Source organism: Asterias rubens, chromosome 12, assembly GCF_902459465.1.
Source record: "Asterias rubens chromosome 12, eAstRub1.3, whole genome shotgun sequence".
NCBI classification, from domain to species: Eukaryota; Metazoa; Echinodermata; class Asteroidea; order Forcipulatida; family Asteriidae; genus Asterias; species Asterias rubens.
Window position 1 is genome coordinate 3,893,578 of NC_047073.1, and position 27,877 is coordinate 3,921,454.

Consider the following 27,877-nt stretch of genomic DNA (forward strand, 5'->3'; position numbering starts at 1 on the left):
GTACACTCTACTAAAAAATCCTGGGTCCGAATTAACTCGACTGGGTCTTATGGCCTGAACCAATCGGGGTTTGGCTGAGCCGGAAAGTGATACAAATATTAATATTAACCCTAATTTTTCATTGACACTTTTCTTGGTAATACTGAATCCGGGACACACTGACCCGGAATTGGGTCAGGCCCCAGAACCCATGAATATTTAGAATGTTTAAACCACTGTATAGCTCTCCCCTAATATCCATAGATCTCCGCATGACACGCAATAAAACCAAGCGGCTATCAGCGTACACGTATCAAAATTTATAGTAGCCATAACGTCACTGAATCCGGGTCACCATGACCCGAAATGGGTCAGACCCCTAAACCCAGATGTTTTTAGAGAGTATGATACACTATAATAGCTTTCATTATAATGCAATACAACCGAGTGGCTTTTTCTTAGCGTGTATCATAATTTACAAAGCCAAACTGTAGGACAGTCAAATAGCGACAGTCAATCCAAATCAGCTAATTCTAGTCGTGTACGCCGTTGACGTTTTATGGGGAGCATCTCTCTACTCGCAGGTGTGAAGCCAAAAACGATAAAAAATCAGCGTGCCATTAACGTCTTAAGTGTCTCCCGCGTAAACGTGACTCAAATCTACGCAGCATAAAACCATGGGCACTGCGCAACACCTATACAACACGTATACCAACATCCCTTATACATACCAGGTATGAGATGGGACAAATAAATCTCTCAGTGATTTTTTCCACATATCACTGTGGTCTATATTTAGCTCTGCCAGTGTATATTATTATATGCTGAAGTCGTATTCCCTATCGAGTACAAACACGTGGTTTTTAGGGAGGGTACATTTCTCATGACCATTAAAGACACCGTACATTATACACCCAATCATTCGCAGTCACTTATAACCCCTCATGTGTCCACCTCAATACATCTTCCATTCAACCAAACTCACCAAATAAGGCGACCTCGCATCAAGTCGAGTGACAAGACTTAAGCAGAACTTTATCAACCAATCAGAGGACAGTTCCCACCTACGTAACACCCTCGAGACATTCTGCTCACGCGCAGTCTCGGTACAACAGATAGCGCATGCCCATAGATTAATATTGCACATCAGCTACGGTTATAGAGAAGTGACTTTCCAGAATCGAGACACTTCCATCTCGGCATCAACCCGGAGCAGACGAAAGGAATTGTACATCATCTTTTTGCTGCGTTACTTTTCCCGCCAGTATTCACGACCCTGACTGAAACATTGGACTACTTGTTGTTAAAGCAAACGACAGACGGGGAGACCTACTCTCGTGGAACTTCGATTTATCTATCTGATAAATCTTGCAACCAGAGGTGAGTTTGTTTTTCTCTCTCTCTCTCTTTCACACTTCTGGAAGTGTTAAGGAGGTAAAACTCCTTATTTGACTTGACCGTCATGCTTCAGATAGATCATTACCGCCTAGTGATTAATCATTGTGTATCTGATTGAACTGGTTCATAATCATTTTTGGGGTATCGTGTTCATCAATAAGTCAGTTTGTATGCCCTCACGGTGTATTTTGGGAACTTGTCATGAGCGTAATGCACTTTTACAAGAATGATTTATCATCAATATCCTTTTCAAATTGAAGGGTTATTACATTGGCTGTTACATGCATGGGCTGTAACATTCAAGGTGATCAGCATGGCAACATAGGTCCTATACAAACTTCCTGCATAGGAAACATTTTTACAGACGCGATGGCGCCAAGTTACATGTGTAAACAAACCTTTTGCACGAGAACCGATAAGTTAATACATTAAGACATTATTAAAGTCATTTAAATCTCACTCAATGGATTATATTTGCTATATTTTAGAGGGAAACATGGGCAGGTGATAACCAAATTCGGTGCAAAAGCAATGATAAAACTTTGCAAAAGAGAACCAAAATTTCTAAATTCTCTTCGCTACTTTGCCTGTAATGTTCTATAGACCCTTTGTCAAAGCGCCTATGAGTATACTGAAGGATACCGGCGCAATAAAAAAATGTTTTAACTGACTGATTTTGATAGAGAATAAGAACTGTTGTCCCGGCGTTTAGAATTATTTGCCTAGAGAAGTATAGGTCTACACATTGATAGAGTAAATTCATTCAAAACCATCTGGTTATCACGAAACATGACTGTCCTAAAACAAAGCAGGTTAATTTAAAAGTTGATAACGCTTCCAATACAACATTTTGTTTTCTAGTTTGTTTAATCTGCCTCTGTGAGATAATAGGCAGATGGAATGAATTTGAGCAAAATCCTGAGAGACAGCACATCAGACGGAAACAACTTATCAGAATTTGTCAAACTAAAAAAAAATTAATTTAGTTTAACTTTTGAACAACTCTAGATTTATAAGAATCAACGTCGCTCTAATCCCAACCAGACACGAATCTCAAAACAACACCGTTATACCACCAAGCTAGCCCGATGGCTACAGGCAGTTCGATTCTGCTCTAGCTATAAGCAAGGCATAGGTCGTGGGTTCGAATCCCATCAGAGTGATTTGCAAGTGGATTTGTTCTCACAGAACTTGGGAAAGCACAGAGTAGACGAACAGTGCTTAATACACATCTGTGTACGGGTTAAAACAAAGTACATTCTTTATCCTTAATGCAAAACAAACATGTAATAGGGTTTGGGCTGAGAGCTAAGGTTTGGGCTGATGGCTAAGGTTTGGGCTTAGAGCTAAGGTTTTGGCTGATGGCTAAGGTTTGGTGGGCTCGTTTGGGCTGATGGCTAAGGTTTGGGCTGATGGCTAAGGTTTGGTGGGCTCGTTTGGGCTGATGGCTAAGGTTTGGGCTGATGGCTAAGGTTTGGATGGGCTCGTTTGGGCTTAGAGCTAAGGTTTGGGCTGATGGCTAAGGTTTGGTGGGCTCGTTTGGGCTGATGGCTAAGGTTTGGGCTGATGGCTAAGGTTTGGATGGGCTCGTTTGGGCTGATGGCTAAGGTTTGGGCTAACGGCTAAGGTTTGGGTGGTGCTTATTTGGGCTGATGGCTAAGGTTTGGGCTGATGGCTAAGGTTTGGTGGGCTCGTTTGGGCTTAGAGCTAAGGTTTGGGCTGATGGCTAAGGTTTGGTGGGCTCGTTTGGGCTGATGGCTAAGGTTTGGGCTGATGGCTCAGGTTTGGATGGGCTCGTTTGGGCTGGTGGCTAAGGTTTGGGCTGATGGCTAAGGTCACTTGGATGGGCTTGTTTGGGCTGATGGCTAAGGTTTGGGCTGACGACTAAGGTTTGGGTGGTGCTCATTTGGGCTGATGGCTAAGGTTTGGGCTGATGGCTAAGGTCACTTGGATGGGCTCGTTTGGGCTGATGGATAAGGTTTTGGGTGGGCTCGGTTGGGCTGATGGCTAAGGTTTGGGCTGATGGCTAAGGTTTGGGTGGGCTCGTTTGGGCTGATGGCTAAGGTTTGGGATGATGGCTAAGGTTTGAGTGGGCTCGTTTGGGCTGATGGCTAAGGTTTGGGCTGATGGCTAAGGTTTGGTGGGCTCGGTTGGGCTGATGGCTAAGGTTTGGTGGGCTCTGTTGGGCTGATGGCTAAGGTTTGGGTGGGATGTTTGGGCTGATGGCTAAGGTTTTGTGTTGGCTCGTTTGGGCTGGTGGACATGGTTTGGGGTGGGGCTCGTTTGGGCTAATGGTTGAGGTTTGGGGATGGGCTCGTTCATTGATCTGCTGGCTAAGGTGTTGGGTGGGGCTAGGTATGGCCAAATACGGTTTATAGGGTTTAGACGGAGCGCTATACACAACAACGTCCGCAGTGCACAACCATGGCAACATAGAACAATAATTTACCATGAGTACTCGTCCGAAGCGTGCAATCCATAATTTACTCTGCGAGTAGTTCAGCTCATCAAATAAAGTTAAGCTTTTAAACTTGACAGGTCTTTAAAAAATTGCATAGGTGTTAGTTTCGTCCTTGCACTGCAATCATGGCACAACTCGTGGAAGAAATTTGTATCTAATTATGTGGAAATCGGTTTGGGTCGTGCCAGAAGTGCTTTTAGGGGGTGTAAGCGATGGAGAGGGTAATTTTTATTTATTTATAGTATTTTATAAAACACCTAAACGTGGGCTGTATTATCAGATTTTATGTATGACAGTTATTGTAATGTTTTTGAGTTTATAAATTAATCGCAGAAGTGACGTGTTTTGGGCTTGATTTACCAGGATGTGTCGTAGACGAGACACGGAGAAATTGATCTTGTCAATTTGAGACCGGAGGCAATTTTCTCACGAAAATCGCAAAAGAAGAAAAATATTAAGTACAGGTTTCATAAATTTACCTTTAGGCTCGGCGTGTGTCAGGTTGAATTTATCAAGTTCGCATCTTCGCAATTATTCATTGAGGTACGGACCTTCCTGGTTTGGTCGTGATGATTGAACAAAAAGGGAATACAAGAATTCGATTGTCGTATTGAGAGAGAAAAACATAGAGTCCAAACTTACATTTGCCTTTCCTATTTCTTCTTTTTAAACAATGTCCTTGATGCATGCATTGCAAGATTGAGTTTGATGTTGAAGGTCGTATCGCCAATTTCAAGCAAATAAAACTGCGTTCATTCTGAACATGTTTTCTGGTGCAAGTTCCGTACAATTAATTTACGGTACAGTAATTAGACCCGAAGGGATGTAATCAAGAAGGTATATTTACATGATAAAGGATACGAAGAAGAAGCTCTGACGTCATTCACCAATGCAGTTTGTTCATGCTCTATATTAAACCATTTTTATATACACGATTCTGTGTCAAAAATGTACAGATGAAGAGGAATTGAATTGAAAACCACGCGTGTATTATTAACTTATTCCCCTCATTGAAAAAAAGACAACAGTGACAGATTTTTCTTAACTTAATGACAGCTTTTTCGCAAAGAAAACTGCAACAATGTTAACTTCATTTTTACAGAATGTGCGAAGGCATATTTCGTAAAGAAAGCGTCACAATTAAGTCTTGACGGAGAACAGTTTCACAAAAAAGCAGACAATTCTGATATTCGACGACCAGTGGGCTCAAGTTATAGAAAACACTAAGCATGATTTTATTGTGCTTAGTTGTTTGTGCTGAAAGCAACTCTGTGAAATTGGCCGTGGTGGGAGAAACGTGTGTATCACAATGGGGTGTAGTCAACCAAGAAACAAATTCTTGAAATCAAAACACAAATCTTTTACCTCCTTGTAGAGTTCCCACTGTAGTAAAAAATTATACCTCCAAGCTTTTAGGAAACCAAGAAGATAAATGGTGTAACATGACATTTTCACTTTTGAGAGGGGAGGCAAGCGGGGACCGACAAAACTTGGGATCGAGGGGATGTATCCAACCATGCGTGTATGCATTTTTGTCGATCTCATTAATTGTATGGGGCAGCAGCGTCCCCTGCCCACCCCTCCGGATGTACCATTCCCAGCAAGTGGAAGAGTACGTCCCCTAAATAATCCAAGAACTCTAACGCTCTTTTTTACCTAACCACCCCTCAGGTAAGCATAAATTTGTTGTGCTCAGAAACTCTTTGTGCTAAAGAAGCTCTACATGGTGCCCCGCCCATTGTTTGCTAAGCATAGTGATTTTCTAAGCAGTATTTTCTGCTTGACAGCTTTATGAAATTGATCCAAGATAAGAAACGCCTGTATCATCTTGGGGAGACAGTCTGAGTGCTTTATCGGTATACGGGTGGCGTTCCTCCCATAGATGCCCGATATCCAAACGGGTTAATTGCTTATAGGGAGCCTGTATCTGTTATAAGACCAAACAGGTGCGGGTGTCATATTCAAAAAATCTATATAAAATTGACACCTGTTTAATGATGTCTATTCCCCTATTTCGATTTATGGAATTTAATTTCCATTGCTAGAAATAGAGACTGTTTGAGAAACTAGATCATGAGGCTATTCACTGGAGGTAGAAATCAGATCGGCCCAGCACTCCCTCAAATTTCAAGACTTGTTAAAAATAATAACAATTAAAAAACCAATATACAAGATTTGCCATTAAAAGTGCACATCGCTTTGGGAATTATTTGACGTTGTTTTTCATCCAGATCAAGCTGTGTTTATCTCCCATAGGATTGAGTCCTCAAGTTTCTTCAATGTTCTGAACGTGCTGTTAATAACGAAGTCTTATATAGCGCACGTATCTACCAGACAAGGTACTCAATGCGCTGAGTATATACAAACGTTCAGAAAGATAGGTTATTGCAGTGATGAATTTTGAGACCCAATTAGTTAGCACCTTATAATGGTTTACAAGGTGCTACGGCGCATACAGCAGCCACAGCCAGGAACACCGGGGCGAACCCCTTCTCTTTTCGATAAGTGCACTGTTTTTTTTTTACATGCGTTACACAACACATGGGACCAACGGCTTTACGTCCCATCCAAAGGACGAAGCAATGGTTAAGTGTCTTGCTTAAGGACACAAGTGTCATGGCTTGGGATTCGAACCCACACTCTGCTGATCAGAAACACCACAGTTTGAATTCGGTGATCTTAACCGCTCGGCCACGACACTTCCACTGTTCTCGTTTTCCATCGTTCTAAAATGTTACTCTTTCCTTCCAAGTGTCAGGCTGCCTTCAATAAGGCTCTGTATTCTTTGGTTTTTGGAACATCTCGATTGTTCCCCTCCCCCTCCCCCACCTATTTCAATGATAGATTTATACAGTAAACTAAACATGTAAATTTTTCATAGGTCATGTTTCATGATCGCGTTTTTGAGAAATCGCCGGAGCGAATAAGTTCCCGCATCAGGAAGAATAACCCTATACAATAATACGCATGTTTTTAGTAGCGTTACCGTTAACACTTATATTCAAATGTTCAGAGATAATAAGTGGTATTGTTTTGCCATAACCGTAGTCCTTCGAAGTGAAATGTTTCTCAAAATTCTACTATCCAAAGCCTCTGTATTTCTTACCACGTAAGTTTTTATTCCCACTAATGTTCAACGTACCAAACGTCAAGACAAGTAATTTTGTTCGACTGTCATCTTTATAATACAAATAAAAATTCATAATCTGCCAACTCCTGTTTTTTGCGAACTCGTCTATGGTCTACCACCAAACACAAAACAATTTGTTTCGTTTTTCTTTTGAAAAAAAAAACTCATTAAAAATGGTTTGGCGATGCGTCTGCTGATATCCAGCCTGGTCCAGAAAACAAAAGTAATTGGTCCACTGGGTACGAACCTGCGTTGGAACTGTAGACGATAATATATTATGTTGCAAAATTAGTTTGTCGATCTTTTGTTTGTGTTTTTCTGTTGTATGAAGAATGATGTATGCATTATGAACCTATTGTTTGATCCAACGAAACAAAACATACAATAATTAAGAACAGATTAATTATCTCAAAACACCTGCTTTCTAATCAAGCCAACACCTGCCCCTATTGTGCACTGTAAGCTCACATCATGCACACACGTATCGCTATTATACACCATCAAGTGGAAGACCTGTTCCTTGGTGGCGTCACCTTTAATTTAATAATAATAATAAGAAGAAGAATTGTGGACTCTTGTATATAGCGCGCAGATCCATCACTTAGTGAGACTCAAGTCGCTTTTAACATACAGTATTTTCCTGCAAACGTTTGAATTATGAGACATACTCCTTTTACAAAGCACCATGTAATGACATGGTGCTGTCGCGCACGGTACCAACGGTTTTACGTCCCATCCGAAGGACGACGCAGCATGGTTGGACACAGGTTTCGCGACTGGAAGTCGAACCCACACTCTTTGCTGGTAAGAAACACCAGAGTTTGAATCCGGTGATCTTAACTGTTAGGCCATCACACGCCACATATACCATCAGATGAAGACAATTTCCTTGATAGAGGGTGACATCACCTTCAGTTTGCGAGGTGTAATATTAGCATAGATTAAATCCAACTCATCTATCAAACACTGCATGCCAAAAGTAGTAAATTGCGGTATCTTTTGTTCTAGATATAGGATCCAAAGACAGTGTCTAATTATGCACTTGTTGTATGACCTCAGATGCCTCTTCTTATGTCCCTGTACACGTCATGTTATGAGCGAGAGGTTATTTCTATCCGAAAATATTGAATCTTAGAAAGGCTTCAGGCATAAAGCCTTTCTCGGGCATTGAAAGCACACAATATTCTTAGCAACAATGTAATTTTTGTCTGTCATTATTTTTTGGAACTTCGATGAGCAATTCAGCCAAAATGTTCATAGGTGTTATTTTTTGCATTAGGTTAATATACACCAAGTGAGGATAGTTAGCAAAAGTGTCCCCTGCCTTTAAAAGCTCAGCCACTTCGTCTTCTTGATGTTATGCCAATGTGATGACAAGTGCGCATTATGCATTTACCGACACCTTGGGGGTGGTGCGTGCCTCAAGGCGACTGCAGCTGATCTTGTCTCTGATCAAGTGCATTTATACCGCCGACGATGCAAGACCAATTTGAAGATAACTCAAGTGAAAAGAGAAACTCACAAGTCCAATTATGCATGCTTTGGAGATGAACAATAGAACCAAACCATAGGCTGATATAACATATCTCTACTACAGTGACGCCATCTTGTTTACTACAATTCAAATAAGTGTATCCCAAAACGAGGCTGAGGTGGTTAATAACCATAGTAAACAACAGTAGTAAAGAGAAACTTGCGAGGCCAATTATGCATGGTTTGGAGATGAGCAAAGAAAACCAGACATTATAGTAGTTACGTTGGTATACTATCGCAGGCATTTGTCACAGTGACGCCATTTTGTTGTACTACCATTCAATGTATCCCAAAACGAGACTGGGAGGTGACATTTAGTCAGAGAGGTGTGGTCAACAACCAAGGTAAACCATAGTAGTCAAGAGAAACTCATGAGTCCAATTATGCATGCTTTGAGGTGAACAATAGCCACCATACATACCCTGTGAATTCCACAAGCCATTTTGAGATAATTATGGTGGACACAATAATTATATGACACTTTTAGAGTTGTGTAAATTTATCTGAATCAACAACCAAACCAAACAGTTCACTATACTAATAGGCCTATGTCTACAATATTTAAAAAGGACAATTTGAGCTTTTTCAATGAAATAAAGAATACTAACCACGTTCAACCGACAAGACGCACTGAGAGGAAGATGTATCGTCAATGCGTTTTCAACACAGACACCATTAGTATTCCGAATCAGTCGATCTCAATTACTTGAGATCATAGATATCATTTCCAACATGGAATGAGTATAGTTGTATTTGGCACCGCATCAATATAATCTATTTATCTCTCTATTTGAAGGTGATTTTTTCCTATTCTGGCAGGCGTCAGAGTGCCTGTCGCTAGCCCAGGAAGCAATAAAGCATCATTAGACCTAAACCCATCGCTATTTTATGCTCAAGTCATAAACCACAGTTTAGGGTTGGAGCCATTCCCTTAGGATTACATTTGGGACAATATTTGGGTGTTTATTGTAATGTATTTTTAATGTTGGTGAGTACGTGAAAGCGTTTTGTGTCATCCGTTGTATCACTTAACATGAATAAATTAGTACCACTTTCAACTTTCTTTGCAACATAATGGTCAATCAAAATAATTTTGAGAGAGTCATTGTTCAGTCCAGCTCAGAAAGGCTTGGTTCCAGTGCCCTAGAACGCTCAAACACCTCACACAAAACAAGTGACGTGGAATCGAAAACCTTAACATGTAAGCTTTGAATTCTACAATACCTTTCTTTATGTAGAATAAAACAAAAACCAGCTTTACGGAATTTGACACAGTGAGGTATCAATATTTATTTGGTTTGCGGTAACACCATGTGTATAGCTGTGTGTATATTATTGTGTTTTTTTGTCTTGCTATAACTATTTTCTACTACCGCGAAGTAGCTCTGATTTTTTTTTTTCGAAGGCAAGCTTTGCTGCGATCTTTCCCGTAATGCGCGTTGGAGGAATGTGTGGAGTGAGGCTTGGGTTATAAGTTTGTCATGTTGCACAAAATGTCCATCCTAACGAGTGGTTTTGTTATGGGCTCTCTGTGCTGTAACACATTCTTTCCAAATGAAAGTTAAATACTTTAATCAACAAGTATCCTCAATTAAACACGTTTTACAATGAACGGGAAGTCAAGATCTCATTTCCGGGACAAGAAAAGGGGCAGCCTGGACATCTGACGTCACACGTCGAGGCTTGTGAATTACGTCAGAAGCCTTAATTGAGTTTACGACAGGTTCCTTTCAAATGCATCTCTGACCTCGCACTTATTTCACATCGAGATTCGCAGTCAAACCCTACGTATATAAAACAACAATACATGCATGTACATATGCAATACAGATATTATGCATACTGCATGCAGACACACATCACCTCGGACCAATCAAAACACAGAATTGGAAAGCATACGTCAATGCACGTTTATCCAATGAAATCATTGGGTGTGTAAAACCAGGCCAGTGTCTTGTGGATAAAGAGAGGGAACCAGTCCATAGGAAAGGTGTTGTTGGATAATTCCAAGACGGAGACCAAAGCAGGTGCGGTACTAGAGGAGGGGGGCGCCGCCTCGTCGCACACCCAATCCACAAGGGGGTATCCGACCATAAGTCAGGTTGTACACATCTAATTCCGATTACAGTTTGTACACTTTTGTTTAACCTGCACAACCTAGATTGAACTTGTATTCCTTGTGTAATTAGATGTGTCTAACGATACAAACAAATAAGTAGATAGCATAGTATATTCTTCTATACGTATAAAAGAGTATGTACAGTGTCATTTTAGAACCAACACGAGGGGCTCAAAGGTCAAATTTACGGTTTTGTGGTGGACTCATTACCAATAGAAGTCTGCAGAGTACTGGGGAATAACTGTGTGAAGAGAAAGGGGTATATTATGAGCAATCAACTATATTACTGTCCGAAATTGTAGCGTTACAATGGGAGACTTTTGAGACGCTTGGTGGCAGCAGACTTACCAGGTAAAATCCATTGTTATCGGTCATGTGCGCAAGCTCAGAACTATGTAAACAATGGAAATTTACCCGGTAAGTCTGCTGCCACCTAGTGTTCAAAAGTTCCTCATTGTTCTACCATTTATAAATCATTGCGGGAATGAGTTGACAGCATTGGAATGGAACATTATTGGGTAAATCTAGCAACTAAACATAAAATAGTCTTGACATTCTATAGTTTGTGAGCTTTTGTTTGGGGGAAACAGTAGTTCGCACAGCCTTATTATGACCTTCTTCCAGGAACACAAACGTACTTCCTTATTTCCCAAACCAAATTAAAGAAAAAATAACAAAGTTTGGCTTCAGTTTGACTGAACACAACTTAATTATCTGAACCAACCGTGAACATTGTTTCACGAGGGAATATACTTTATTTTCGATTGCAGTAAGCCATTATATACATCCCAGGCAATTTGATTCGCCAAACCCGTTGCGAGAACCAGCATATCGTGTTGAGTGATTGTAAAGTCACTGAACGCACGTGCCAACCAATTCGGGCCAAGCAGTGAACCCTGCGGGACATCAAGTCAATATCACGGTTTTCTTAGAGCCAGATATGCTTTTGAAACCTATATTGACCAGGGTCTGATGTTACCGTCAACTGCATGTGTGATTACTGGACAGTTCAAACAGTAAAGGGGAGCTTAGCACGTTTTCCACTCGAAAAGCGTTTTTCGTTATTTCCTGTTCCATAAAAGGAACATGTGACCGAGAATTCAACATTGCACGGGGAAAGTGAACACAAAAACAGTATTTTAGTACAACTATACACGTCATTTACGCGCTAATTACGGCTGTTTCTAAGCGGACATGAAGTATCTTCCTGCTCAGGTATGTGGGACTACACGTTTGAATTATGAGATCTACTCCTTGAACCTATGGGCTGCACCATGTAATGGTTTACAGAGTGCTGTGGCGCAATATGCTGCCGATCAAACCAGGGAACGGGGCAAACCCCTGTAGTTGCCATTCAATGGGGATATATGTATATTGATTGGAGCAATGTTTTCCTAAAAAGGGCTAGCTGTAGGATTCCTTGAAAAAGAATACCAACTTTTGAAGACTCACATGGCCGTCTTATATTCAAGAGACATTGAACATTTCCATTACGAAGTCCCCCGTCGTCGACTTCGATCTCATCACGCTCCGAGTGAACCCATTTCGTGAAAAATCCATAAATACAAGATGCCCTTGAGCGTAGCTGGTAGCCCCTTGCCAGCCTCAAACACACCTCCAAACACGGTGGAGGCAGACGGTATATTTCTGTTCTTAACACCAGACTTACACTTCTAGCCTGGCGTATATTAATGAGCTTCGCGCAATTTGAATTGGCGTCGATAGAGTCAACCAGAGAAAATAGTCCTTGGCTTCAACTATAACCACTTCAGTCTTCTTGATCTGAACTAGTCAGGGGGAAGCCATCGATGATTAAAGCCTCCCTTTTATCGATTCGTCCAGACCTTACTTTTCCTTATTATTTGGTTGAGGCCCCCTACGGCCATCAGAGGACAGGTTCGACAGTGCGGACAGGCCATGTACTTGAGAAAATGCTGGGGAAAAAAGATCTTTCTAAGTGACATTTCACGCACGCGTCCAAAGGTGTTTGCATTTTGATTGTTAATTAACAACATCATATCTCCAAGTTAGGATACTTTGGAAGTAGGACAGGCATGTGCTTGAAACCATGTTTAGACTAGGCTGGAAAAGGATCTTACGAAATCAAAATGACATTTCACGCACAGGCGTCCAAAGGTTTTGTTTTCAATTAAATCAATTAAAGGTTTTGTATACCTGTGCGAGGATATACCGAAGATTAAAGGGAATAGCGCAAGACAGCCTTGGTCAATACTATTGCCAATGCAATCTTGGATATTATTCCAGCATGCATAGCAACTTCCGATGAGTATTAAAATACCTTACATATACACAGGGTGCGTTCGATTAGCTTCCCCGGTTCGACCCCGGTGTGTGACGTTTTCTTTTTCCAGGACGAACGTGTGCAGTTAATTACCCACATTCGTCTTGGGAAAAAAAACCGCCACACACCGGGGTCGACCCAGGGAAGTTAAACGAACGCACCCAATGATAAACGTATTGTGTAATGGATACCCGTTGCAACGCAAAGATTGACTGCCAACCCAATTATACTCTATTGATATAGGCTTGTATGTCCAAATCAATCCCAATCACCTTATTACCTACTGGTACATCGATTATGAAATGCACACAATGACGCCATTTTGTCATCCTATCTCTTTAGTTAATAAGCGATAATTACCCTCAACTGCGGTGAAATATCGACAGGGACTAAATTAAAGCGAATGTAATACGAGTCTGACTTGAGGTGTGAATGTTAACATCACGATGAATAAGTGTTCTTCGTCGTATGAAGTTACTTCGGAACGACCTCGAATAAGAGACGTTGCAATCTGATTACCTCATTTGGGACCGTACAAGGAAGGGCAATGATTGTCCTGGGCCCAATTTCATAGAGCTGCTTAGCGGCCGACTCTGTGCTTACTGTCATGAGATTTTCATTTCATAGAGCTGCCAACCTTAGCACATGAGGCATGCTAACCTTTCGGTTGAATGACGTCACACATTGCAAATCCACGGTGAACGTGCAAGATGGCCGCTTATTGCTTTCTAAACTGTGAAATACGCTTACACTTTTTTCTGCAACAGTAAAGCACGAAAAGTTGCTTACCATTAAGCAGCGCTATAAAATTGGGCCCAGGTTAGCGAGACAATATTTGGCGGCCACCTTGCTTGTTCACAATTGATTGTTTTTATTTGTTCGTCATGTTCATACAGTAACCATCGGAATGTTTAGCGCACCTTTTCGCATGCTTATAGCATGGAAAAGGAAAATGGAAATCGCACAATATGCAAAAGAAATTGACCGCTAAGCAGCTCTATGATATTAGGCCTTGGGGCAGATTTCATAAAGCCAGTAAGCACAAAAACTGGCTAAGCACAGAACAGTATAGCTTGGCAGAAACAGGTTACCAGCCAAAATTACATTAGGCTTGCACTGTTGTGGCTGGTGCCTGACTCATTTTTTGTTTGGCAAAGAAAAATTGTCAATCAGTATTTACCACCATCGTCCTCATCTACACTGTGCGTTGCTATTGGAAACCAATTTAACTGTTAACAAACATGACGATTGACGTTTTAGATAGATGCTCTTGGCCATAATATAAAAAAACAATATTTTATGCCCGGTTTCGATGATGCTGTTTGCATTTTAAATAAACTCTTTAAAGGCTACGTTTGTCGGTGAGTGGTGCATTAGCAATATAATTTTGACATCAATATTATAATGGATGTTTGTAAAGTGTATTTTCGTGTCTGTCATTGGTTTGCACGGTAAAAAGCAAAATTAATACACATTATACTTCGAAGTGAAATTTTTCTCAAAATGCTTTGTACTCTCGAAAAATGCTGCAGACTTCTAACAAAATGTTTTTATATCCATTGATTTTGAGAGTTAGCACAAAACGTAAACCTTCCCTTTAAGTTAGTGTTAAGAAAATTTCTCCCAACTAATCAATACCAATACTACTCCTCGTAACGCCTACTTGTATCAGCCCTTCCTTTTCTACATTCTCTTTGTCGGTCGGACGCTCCCAAAGCATCGGTTCTCTTTCCCGTTTCTGACACCTGTCGCATCGTGCGGCTGCCCTGCCGTGAAAAATGGAAATACGAGCAGCTGCCGACCTCCGTAATGAAAGAACCGGATCGCGGAGTTAGGGACAGTGAACTCTAAAATGTGCGAACTGTTCCGGAAATTTTGATAGAATTATGTTCCGGCTGTGTGTGTGAGTTTGTTTGAAATATTGCTGATGTAGAATTGCTGTGGTGAAGTAAAGAAATCAGCCCGTATCGTTGGATGGGGGTATAGAAGACCTTTTTGGTGTGAACTGTTCCGGACATTTTAGAATAAGAATAATGTTCCGGGTAGGTATGTGAGTTTTGTTTGGTATCTCGCTGATTTGTGGCTGTGGGTGAAGTAATGTATCAGACCACATCGTTGGATGGGGGTAGAAGACATACTTGTCAATGATTGGATTGTCCAGCTTGTTTTTTTACGAACTGTTCCGGAAATTATGAAAGAATAATGTTCCGGCTATGTGTGTGTGAGTTTGTTTGAAATCTTGCTGATTTGTGGCTGTGGTGAAATATAAAGGTGTCAACCCGGATCGTTGGATAGGAGTAGAAGATCTTTCCAATGAGTGGCTTGCCAAGCTTGTTTGTTTGAAAGGGCTGGACTATTACCTTTGAGGTGATTTCGTCTATCTAAATGTTATTCAAGATTACATTATCCGGTACCTCATGGAGACAAAGGACAAAACAAAAAAGGAAAAATAAAAGGTCACCATGTGGGAATTCTAAAAGACAACGAATGAATTGTCAAGCTTTTTTATTTGCTTGACGAGCTAAACCTTGTTGAGGTGAATTCGTCTATCTTAATACGACTGCTATATGCGACATTACATTTAAAGCAGTGTTTTTTTTTCTTCTTGAGTTCTCCCCCCCCCCCCCAAAAAAAAAAGTGCTGAATTTCATCCCGTCTAAATATTGCCGTCTTCGATATCTCTCTAGCGGGGTATTTTCCCATTAATGGGACATTCGGGCGCGATAGATTGAGTCTCGGATGGTGCGCACTGTTGAAACTAAAAACCCGCTCACCGAGAATGCGGTGTGTTTCGAGGCCTTCTACTTGTGTTGGTTTAACACTTCGGAACAACCGTACCGTGTCTGCGAGCCGCTTCACCGCTGGCCAACGAGACGAGAATCAGGGACAGTAGAAACAATGTAGTCCTTAACAGTTTACATACTAGATCCACCGCTGCTGCTTTTAATAAACCCAATTCCTGAGGCAATATATTTGCTGTTGTCATCATCTGAAGCATGCGCTTGCACTTAAAACGAGTGTTTATTTAAAATACTTGACACGGGGCAGTGATTTCTTATCGTGTTTGAACAAACCGTTAGCAAGTAGAGTCGTCTTTCATGGTTTAGAAACAATTTTAGCAAAGCACGTTAACCGACGGCAGTTGACGGTACTTTTTGTTGTTTTGACACACGATTCGATGGTTTGAAATGCTGTCAAACCATCTTGTGCCTTTTTTTATTTATTAGTATGAGACGTCTGGAAAACAGTGGATAAATCACTTAACAATCTAATTTGTAAAAATTAACTTGGTAAAACTTCTAATTTTACAACAGTGACTTTGATGTACCGAGCAACCAAAAACGAGTATTGTATGTATAAAACATTCTGACCCAATGTAAGTGGAGAATTCGTCTAACAACCTAATTTGTAAATATAAACCTCGTAAACCTTCTAATTTTACAACAAAGACTTTTAGGAATCCAGCAATCAAAACGCGACTTGAGGGTAAAACAGTATGGCCCCTTGTTACGTTAGAGATGGCAAGAGCAATCGGCGATGACCGCAAATCGTACAGATTTGACACAAGTTTGGAGTTGGTGTTGTAGTTTTCCACTCAAACGCTTACATTATTCATTGAGTTAATAGCCGTCATCAGTAAATTAAACATGTAGTAAAACTCATTCTGTTTTAATAGCCCTCTGATTTGAAAACGTGACAGGAATAACTTCAACACCTAGCAAGATTTGAAATTCCCCACCCCTCTCTAAAAAATAAATTGTGCGAGGCGTGAAGGAAGTCGACAAGGGCTCATCCCCTTTGCGTCTTTTTTATAAAAACACAGCAAAATAAAACAGAAAACCTCTGAGGCTAAGTATAAATCTCAGAAAATTGTACAATCCCAGATGAATTAATTGAGGAGCCATACAATTGAGGTAGATACCGTGTAAAGTGGCGATGGAATGGTCAAGAACCATGTGATCACTTATACTTAGATGACCTAGATAATCTAATGAATACTAAATATTTGCCACATTTTGTGCGTTAATGTAAAGTAACACAGTTTTTGAGAAAGAGGTAATTTCTCACTCAAAAATAATAAAAGACTCCAAAGCCTTTTATTAGGCATCTGCTGAAAGCACACGAATTTTTCTTCTTTCATTGTTCTCTTGCAACTTCGATCACCAATTACTTTGTATGCATAATAGATACACCAAGTTATAACACCGGTCTTTGACAGCTGCCAAAGGTGTCCAGTGCCTTTAAGCACTCTTCTCACTTATCCGACTATTCATATACGCACTTAACAACGGCTGTTCAGACCGAGTAGACGACACTCGTTGGCTGACCGGAGTAAGGCCGGATCAGCGCTGATCTGAGGACTGCGACTTACGGGAGACGAAAAGTCAAGTTTTAGCGACATCGAGCCAGACAATTCAAATCATAGGCCGTTTGTGGCGCCAAAGAATTAACCTTGTAATGTACAATATTATGTTAACGATATTAATGGCTATATGTTACAAGATGCTGCTGAAGAAGTAGCCTGGGTATCTGACTTCACACTTTGAGGCTCGTGAATATAAACGCCAGATACCGAACTGACCGGATGTTGCCATACACCTTTGACCTCGCATTCATTTCACAAGGAGATTTGCAGTGAATTCACTTTTACATTGTACACATTACATATTGAATAAAACAACACTTTACGAGATAACACATAATGCACACGCTGCATGCAGAAAATATCGAATGTGCAAGGTGACAAACTGCATCACTTCGGGCCAATCATAACACAGTTATGAAAAGCCTGTCTTCGTTGATAGGTAAAGACAGGGACCCAGTCTACTGCAGCAGTGTCTGTCTTTAGAAGATTCCACGCAAAAGTTTCAAATGTAGTTTAAGAACTGCTCATAACATTTGAAGTAAATAAAGGCCATTCAACCTAACTCAGTGAGACTGGGGTAACTCTGGTGCAACATTAACTTTTTTCCGAGGTGTTTCCTTTAATAATGGTGTCAAACGCTATGTTTAGAGGAGGAAGTTAATAACGGGTGTCTCTAACCAACAGCTTCTAGTGTAAAAATTCTTGTGAGAACTCCACCTGTCTTCCTACGCAAGACGTGTCGCATACCCGTGTAGTTGACAGCATCCAACAATGATGGGCGGCTATCCGTTTGTTTAGGCGCGCCGTGGAAATCAGTTAACGTCACCGCGAGCGACATTTTATCGTGTCATCCGAGGATGCCTGATTCCAGGCGGCCCAGAACCCATACAACTGAAGGAGTGTGAGCAATCGATAGGCGGGGACTATCGATCCGAAACCATATCAAGTTGCAGTGTGGACATTGTCGGCTTTTTTCGTCGCCGTTCAAAACTGACGTCAATTTTTTTTAATAGCATAGCTGTCGAAAAGAAAGTGCTAATCCAGACAAGAAAAGTTAACATCATGGCAAAGAAAAAATTAATCACGTGACTCTGAATTTGTGCGCCTTCATGCTGCTCTTAAAGACAAAGATAGTTTGGTAAAATCTGTTCAAAATTAAAAGTTTCAATATAAAATCTCTTTGATTGTGCAGTACCAAACTTCCAGAGAAACACAGACAAGTATTTGGAACACCATAATCATTGCTTTGGCAATTGAAACAAGTCCGTCACACGTACACAAAACCAATGACAAAACCATAATGGCACTTAACCAAAGTAAAAAGCTGGGAGTGTAATGCATCCAGACATTGGATGATACCAATACCAAGCCTATCATCATTACGGTCTGTGAAGGGGTAACCCTGTTTCAGCCCCAGGAGTTAAGATGACAATGTGCCCCTGGTGGTGACAGTTGATTTATTCGACAGCCCAAATCAGTTATCTTTTGCCCTCATCTTGAAGGGATCGTCCGGCTTTGTGATGGCCGATATCTCAGTAAAGAATTGTTTTGAGTTTCTCTTAAAAAAATAATTATGGGCTCAATGTCTGAACATTCACGTGGAAAATAAATTACTCGTGTAGGAGTGAAATCATAATACAAGTATATGCGTTTTATTGCAGTGAGTGAAACCAAGATTTGTTTTCTGTGTTTAGAAAACCGTCAACGGCCCTTCCCCTTACTATCCCTTCCTACTAAATCCCCTGCCCCTTCACGTCACCCAGAGCACACTGACCTAAAGTATAGGGCCTACTACCAAAACCCCCACCCCCTGGGTATCCAACTCTATCTCACCCTCTTTCCCCTCCCCGGATATGAGACTTTCACTAATGAGTATCCCAAGCACAACGACCTATTTGAATGACGTGTCATTCCTCTTTTCGTTTGCATCTATCGATTGTTCAAGGTATCATATTGCTTGTCCCGCCAGATAAACCGCATGCATTTTTCATGGCGCACTCCTTAACCGAATTTCAAGGGTGAACACGCGACGGCACGACCCGGGACGCTTTGCTCGCACATCGCCTCAGTCTCCGGTACTTTCGGTGTCGCGATATATTATCAGCAAGCAACTCCAAATAAATTGGTACTCAGCAAATACATTAAACCTCGCGTTGATGGGAGCTGTGTTTAGGTTTCGAGATGTGATGGTTTGTGCAGAGCACTTTGCCTTGTTTTGATGGGGAACTGAGATGGGGAACTGAAGACCTCAACATTTATTTATTTACCCAATATTTCTATGCTGCATGCTATACAGAGAGAGGGTGAATAAAAAACCTGAATCACAAAGCGTTGTAAGTCTCTTGAAATACTTTACATACATTTAAACATGCACAGTTATTGTCATTCTGTTTAGCTATAGAGTAGCTGCATTTTTCAGTAGCTACATCAGCTCTTCTCGGAGCGTACACCTTTAAGAAGTGCCCACGTTCATATATACCCAAACACAATAAGTAAACATTTCCGGAGCGTACACCTTTAAGAAGTGTCCACGTTCATATATACCCAAACACAATAAGAAAACATTTCCTTAACTCATATAGTTGTTGACATGGGCTGAATTATTCAGTAGCCACATAAGCTATTCTCAGAGCATACAATTTTAACAAGTGCCCATGTTCATAATACACAAACACAACGATGTATCAGTACACATTTCCCTTTAAATTCTATTATAGGAACGTCTCAACATAAAAGGGAGCGCTAGTGCTCCAATTCAAATAACACTACATTTAAATCTCAATCTGTATGTATATGAGTGGTCCTCTATTTGCAATGGCCCGTGCAGGACACCATGCATTTTGCAAAAGTACACTGCAAAAATATAGAGGCGCATTATCGTTTTCTATAATGGCTGTCGGATAAATAATGTTTCCGAATGTGTCTACAGAGCAAGGGTGCTGTTTTTGGCAAAGTTTGGTGGCTTTCTAGAGAAATAAAACAACAAAGTGGGTCAATTTGAAAACGCTGTAATAGGGAGACATTCCGCGAATGTTTGACAGCGCATTCAATAGAGTCAGCCATCTTTGTTTCATTGTTAACTTTGAAAACACAAGCTTGCAGCTGTAATTCCACGCAGTATTTTCATTCTTCAAGCCATTAGTGTAGTTTTCATAGAAACCCAGGCATATTAAAATAGCATTCACACTTACCTAGAAGTTGTTCTTACGTTCCATGGGCTGTAGTTTGGGGGAGTTGATAGGGTGACTTTATATATTCCGTATAGTACGTCAACGCTGTTGTAAATCCTGAAGCAGTTTTCCACAACACACCGTTCAATTGTTCATACAAGTTTGTTGTCAGCAAGCCATGAGCCCGGCATTCCTTGTGATTACCACGAATAATAACTATTGTTATGTCCTGCGTCTTGCTGGCCTAATTCCGGTTTAAATATCCAATTTCCACGTCATTTTGGGGGAGAATCCAAAGATCCAAAGAGAGCATAAAACATGACACCACAACCCTGCGTGAAGTATAGTACAATACACGTGTGTAGTGCGCAGCGTACACACAGAGTCACACGAGCCTATTCAAGAAAGTTTGTTTTGTTTTCCGCGCCTTTTGTAAAAAATGTCGTCTGCTCGCACAATGCACATTGTTGTGTATAACATTTTGCATGGAGTCTCGCATGTGATAGGAACAACAGATGGGTGTTTATAAGCTTGTTTGTTATGATTTTAAGATGAATATCTTTTACAAAGGGGAATTAAATAAACTTAGTAGGCCTACCTCATTTGTACATTATTTGTTTTTCGAGACAAAACAAATGTCATGTGGAAATTCTTGGCCTCGGGGAGTGGTTGTTGAACGCCAAACAATTATAATTTTGCTTAGAAGTACAGTGGACGGCCATAGCAATAAACATTCGCCGACGTCACTCTTTGTAAAAGTAATGTACACGTATTTATGCCTGCGTGTCAGTATTTCAGTACAGTGAAGTGAACAAGCAAGCCCCCCCCCCCCCCCCAAAAAAAAAAATAAATAAATAAATAAATAAATAAATAAATAAATAGAAAATGGGTTAGTGGAACCACATCTCCGTCGCTCTATACAAATAACCTAATTAAATCCAATTTAATCTTTCAACACATAACGTCAACGGTGGTTTGAAATGAGGAGCTGCCGAAGTTTTGTCGGCAATTTAATTAACGGTCTGTGCACACAGATGCTGGGAATCGAGTTTCTGGATTTGCAATGAAATAAATATTGGTTTCAATGGTTGATGTGGCTCACACTGTAGACTGAGACAGAGGTCGTAGATAATGTGTATGGCCTATATACTCGTGGAACTATTAAAATTGAAAATGAAACCAAAATGGATTTCCTCTCTTCATCTAAGATGCGTGTGCAAAAATGTTTTAAAATGTGGAAACCAATGAGTTAAATATGTTTAAATAATTATGTGGGGAGTCTTTTATTTCTAGTATGTGGCATAGCAATACCAATGCGATCCGAGGCCTATATCAGATCATGGGTATGGGGAACAGCTTCAAAAAACAGCAACTCCCACATACGAAACAATTTGCATAGTGCATCTGCGCACTGATTTATAGGAAAAACATTAATATTTTATACTAAAATTAACAGTCGAGACCTGGGCCCAATTTCATAGAGCTGCTAAGCACAAAATATTGCTTAGCATGAAATTTCTTTCTTTATAAAAACAGGATTACCAACCAAATTTCAACGTGATTTTCAGGATGAGCAAACAACAGCTGAATACCAGTAACAAGGAATATGCAACAAATTGAAATTTGGTTGGTAATCCTGTTTTTACCAAGGAAGAAATTTCATGCTTAGCAAATTTGTGTGCTTAGCAGCTCTATGAAATTGGGCCCTGGCAATTTACAGGCAACCAGTTCTAGGCAATCTCCAAGAAGCAAAGGCATTTACATCTCTGAATGTCAACATCTTTTTCTTAGGGAACGAAATACATGGTTTTCGTGTGTTACCAACGATGACTCGTGCGGCAAGCCCCTAATGATTACCCCGGGAACACGAAGTAAAACTTTACAATGTAAACAAACCACAACATAACCTGTGACATGGGAGTCTCTCACATTATTATTGATAGCGACTTCCAAAACTATAACATATCCTCGATTATTCGTTGTTATAATCTACACGTTCCCTTTGTTTCACACAAGGTTTCAAATAGGGATCGAAAGATAATGTTTGAAACAAAAATGTGGCATCAAAGTGGTTCTGCAGAATGTAAAAGTTGCCTCGTGTGACAAGTCCCCAATGGTGACCCCGTGGAACATAGAGTAACAAAACATGCAACAACATAATTTCTATGCGATGAGAGTTTCTCGCTTTGTAATGGGAGACTTTTTGGACGCTTGGTGGCAGCAGACTTACCAGGTAAAATCCATTGTTCTCGGTCATGTGCGCACGCTCAGAACTACGCAAACAATGGAAATATACCTGGTAAGTCTAGGTACTGCAAAATGTAAAAGTTTCCTCATATGAAAATCCAACCCTGGAACAGAGAGTTAAAAAAAACCATACAACAACAAAATTCCCGTGAGATGGGAGTCTCTCACTTTGTTATTGATAGCAACTTCCAACACTTCAACATTTTCTAGGAACATTTTTAGCTTCCAAAAATAAAAATGCTTTCAACGATGATGTACTCTAATTCTCTACAATGTTTTTACGCGGAAGAGAGACCCTTAATGGGCACCAATTAACCGGGTAGGTCTCGGGGCCATCGACAGATGACTGATGGAAAAGAAAACGAAAAGGTTGACATCTTCTATTTTATATATTCATCAAATTGATGGGGAAGGTCTAAAGCTCGAGCTCGTTAATTAAATGACTTGATTTTAAAATGTTTGCTTAATTAGTAATCTGACTGCGAAATGACAACATGGCGACTGAGTGGTTATGGTGTGCGATGGGTTTTTTAATGGACATGACTTCAGTAATTTGGTTTAAATTGACAGTTGGGAACAACATTATTTGTAAAGGTTTCGTTCTGTCCGGCATGAGTCATAGAAGAGAAAACTCATCTTTTCATCTATCCACTGCAGGCCACTGTTTAGACTCTGCCAAATTGCCCTTTCAAAAGAGGTTGTCAAAATGACACCAATGTTAGATATTTGACATCCAGCAATTTTCTGTAATGGCTTTTGGGCACTCTAACGGGTTTGTACAGAGAACATCCATACCTTGTACATCGATATTGGATATTGGACATTCACGTTGGATTGAACAGTGAATGTCTAACTTGTACATCGATATTGAATATTGGACATCAGAGTAGGTGTGTCAGTGAATGGCTGACTTAAACATCGACATTGGTTATTGGACATTTACGTGTTTGCACAGTGAATGTCTACATTGTACATCAATATTGGATATGTGTCATTTAAGAATGTCTATTTTTGCACATCGATAATGGATATTGGCCATTCATGTTTAGTTTGTACAGTAAACGTCTACCTTGCTCATTAATATTGGATATGTGTCATATCCACGGTGTTGCACGGTGAATGTCTACCTTGCACATCGATATTGTACATCGATATTGGATATTGGACATTCACGTATAGGTTTGTACAGTGAATGTCTACCTTGTATATAAATATTGGATATGTGTCATTCGAGTACGTTGCACAGTGAAAGTCTATTTTGCACATCAATAATGTATATTGGACATTCACTTGGGTTTGCACATGTGAATGTCTACCGTGTACATCGACATTGGATATTGAACAGTCACAGTGGTCTGATACAATCTGATTGTGACAAACACATCGACAGAGCAATACATATCGACACTCTGTCTGAAGTATCCATTATTTTAAATGATCATCCCAACGCTAGCCTTGCTATACGAGAACCCTTATAAATCTCTCACCAGGCAAAGGTTACGGCTGGAATGAAAGACTGTGTCTGAAATTACATATAGTCATACTCAGGATTCCAATGATAAAAAGTTCATATAATCTTGAACACAAAGATACAATACATAGCCCTATATACGTGAACCCTAACAATATTTTGAAATTGGTGTATTTAAAAGGTACTGTGTGCTTTTGGTAATTACTCAGAACAATTTTGGCATAAAAACGTACTGGGTAAAACGAGCAATGGAGAGTTGTTAACAGCATACAACATTTTGAGAAACTGCTCCCTGACTTGAGAAAGACGTAATGGCTCACTCAAATAATTAAAGACTTCATCCGAAGCCTCTTATTATGCATCTGAAAGCAAAACAAGTTGTGCAACAAGTTTTTTCTCTTTCTTTCATTATTCTCTTGCAACTTCGATGACCAATAGTTGAGCCCAAATTTTCACAGGTTTGTTATTTTGTTCAAATGTTGGGATACACCAAGTGAGAATACTTTGATATTTACCAAACGTGTCCAGGGCCTTTAAACAAAATCGATCCCTGTGTTTATGGTGAAAGACTCAAACTTATTATTTTGTATTTGTTTTTTGATTTTTTGTGTTTCCAGCTTGAAATGGCAAGATTGGACTTGATTCTACTTCTTCTATCGGTGGTAGTGGCTGCAGTGGTGCTCCAGTGCCGGGCTGACGATGAAAACACCGATGGGCAAGGCGCCGCCGATGTAGACGAAGTTCTAAAACAACTATATGCAGAAGATGAGAATGATGACGATAAACGCGCCAACCACTACGCTAGTGGACGCCAACGTACAAGGGGGAAGGCCGGCTACCGTCGGGTGACTAAATCCGACATGGACGCAGTAGCCGGACTAGAAGACATGGATGAGGAGAAACGGGCTAACTACCGCGCCTCAGTCAGTCGTGGTGGCAAGAAGGGATTCCGTAGATACACCAAATCCGATGGAGACGAAGAGGAGATCCCCGAACTGGAAGAGATGGATGAGGAAAAGAGAGCCAACTACAGAGCCACTATGAACGGCGGACGTAAACCCCACCGCTTCAACCGATTCACCAAGGCCGACGGAGACGGAGAGGAGGAGGAAGGACCGGAGGATCTGGAGGGGGAGGATATAGACGAAGATAAACGAGCCAACTACCATGCCCGAGGTGGCAAGCCTAGAGGTGGATTCCGCAGGTACACGAAGTCGGACGAGGATCAAGATGCTATGGAGCAGGCCCCTGCCGAGGAAATGGACGAAGATAAGAGAGCCAACTACCACGCACGAGGCGGCAAGCCTAGGGGTGGGTTCCGCAGGTACACAAAGTCAGACGAAGATCTCGCCATGGGGGAAGCAGCAGCCGATGAACTGGACGAGGAAAAGCGCGCCAATTACCACGCCTCACGCGGGAGACAGAGGGGCAACGGGCGTCGAAATTAGATTGTGACAAAAAAGTAAAATATCAGTTACACAACAGTTTAAACTCTTTTTCATTATCTGGTCTGGCGGAAATCATGCAGAGGGGGAAGGGGGGGGACACACATCAAAACAAAATCTAAGCATCTTAACTTTCAGTAAGTTTTCATTTTGACCTAGGGATTTATTGCCGCAATGTCTTTGACTTAAGTTATCGCTTTAGTGTATTCAATCACGAAAGCTCGTTTAAACCACTCCCCAATTTTTAGTGGAAAACATTCACTCATGGCCAGAGAAATTAATATTGTCAGATATTATGTCTTTATCTAAAGACCACTGACAAGGTGGCAGCAACATGGCTAAAACAAATTATGTTTTCAAAAAATTGGCTTTACACAGACACCCATTGAGCTTTGAAGCAAGTGTTGGCGAAAACAGAAACAAAACAAACCAATAAAAGATGAAAAGTTAAAGTGACCTTGGACAAAGACAAGATTTTTCGGCAATTATACCAGCTCGACGTGATTTGTGGTATAGAGTATCTGCGCCACAATATTGATGGAGGCTCTTGTGATTAGATTGTATTTTTCTTAAGTTCATAAACAAATGTGCATTATGTATAACTTCACATGCATTTGGTTACCGATTACTCTGTAACATTAATCATTGTATTTTATAAGTGTAAATATCCTCATCATTCTATATTTGTAAGTGTTGCTGGTGTTGCTCTTCAAAAACAAAACACAAAGGCGACGAATGAAAGAAAAAGAGTAACAAAACGCCCATAAACTGAGATTCAAATTGGTTGCTTTGTGCATTCTGGTGCATTTTAGCTGCAGGTATAAAAGAAAAACTGAGTGTACATAAAAGCAGAAAATAGATGATTGCCCGGAGTTGGTTTTTTCTTTAAGTGGAAAACCTTCTATTTCTTTCGAGGGAAATTTTGGACACTTGATCTGGAGGAAGGCTAGATTCAGAAGTTCTAACAAACAACAAAGACCTTTCAAGCTTTTAACACACAAACTATAAAAGCGCGCAAAAACAAGCTCGGCATAGGCTTACTTATTATTATGAAGTGCACTTCAATTAGCAACCATGTCACCATACATACTTATTCAAATTTATACATGCTTATTCAAAATTTAATCTTGGAAAAATCTGGTAAAAATAAATGTATTAGTTTGCCAATGCTTAAAGGAAGAAAGGGTACTGTGCGACAACTTTGACTGGTAACTAATGGTTAATTAGTGGTTGAATTCGAAAAGTCTATGGTTTCATTGTGTGGTAACTAATTTTAATCAACTGATCAACCATGTTGACAAAGAAGGCGATTGTCAAACTATAATCAACCGGAGTTACCAGTCCAGCTTGCTCGTAATGCTATTTTTTCGTCCGTTAGTGTAAACCACATTCTCTCGATTTAACAGTAGTTTAAACATGAAACGCACCTGAGAATTAAGTGATGAGTAGCCGTAACAGCTGCAAATTATGTGGCTTTTCTTGTCATCGAAAGCAAAATAAAGAAGTAGTCAAAGTTAAACCAAGATAAACAGAAGAATTTGTGTGATATTTTGTTGAAGCTCAGTAAGTACGAATCAAGACCGTTGAAGTCTCACAATGGAGCACTTTCGAAAATCGCAGACTGTTTTGTTTCTAATATTTAGGCCCTAATATAAAACCAATGATTCGTCATCAAGCTGACAAGCTTTCATTATACCCTTTTCGCATATTTATTAGTAACTGATCAATGTACCCGTTGCCGGCCACCCAAAGCGTTGTAACGTCCCTACCAACGAACCCTATTTGCAGTTCCATTGGTGTCTCCTTCATCAACGCCACTCAGCTCCCGCTGAACTTCACCAAAAAGTACACCTGAAAGAACCACCGTTAATGACTTCATACGTCGAGTCCACACATCCCCTTATAGTTTGCCCCGTGACATATCCACTTCTCAATCGGTAAGAGTTATCACTGTAATCTCTTAATGTCACAACTAGAAATGTTCCCGCAATAACAATCGGGGATTCTCGACTCTTATAGAAACTCAAGTGTCTCTCAACGTCTCTCTGTATGTAACCGTACCGTGAGGATCTTGGCAATTCGCAAGGACTCCAATGTCGTGGTTTAATATTGTTATCGCAATTATTTTTTACTCACAATCATCGAATGTGCAATCAAACGTAAGATCAGACGGAGGTGAGTATATAACAACATTAAGTCAATTTCAACTGCTCTCCACTTGTCGATTGCTCGTAGCATTGGTCTCGGGCATTGCCC

General features: G+C 40.4%; 1 protein-coding gene across 1 annotated transcript; it reads left to right on the plus strand.

The window, feature by feature from the left end:
* The first annotated feature begins 1,154 nt into the window (after positions 1-1,154).
* Positions 1,155-27,144, plus strand: LOC117297623 (midasin-like). The gene is made up of 2 exons (XM_033780748.1): positions 1,155-1,359; positions 24,794-27,144. The coding sequence occupies exon 2, from the start codon at positions 24,800-24,802 to the stop codon at positions 25,622-25,624; it is 825 nt and encodes a 274-aa protein (XP_033636639.1). The 5' UTR covers positions 1,155-1,359; positions 24,794-24,799; the 3' UTR covers positions 25,625-27,144.
* Positions 27,145-27,877: the final 733 nt, after the last annotated feature.

What these genes read in the sequence shown, in the direction of transcription:
- LOC117297623 (XM_033780748.1), top strand. Translation starts at nt 24,800, where the DNA reads ATGGCAAGATTGGACTTGATTCTACTTCTTCTATCGGTGGTAGTGGCT.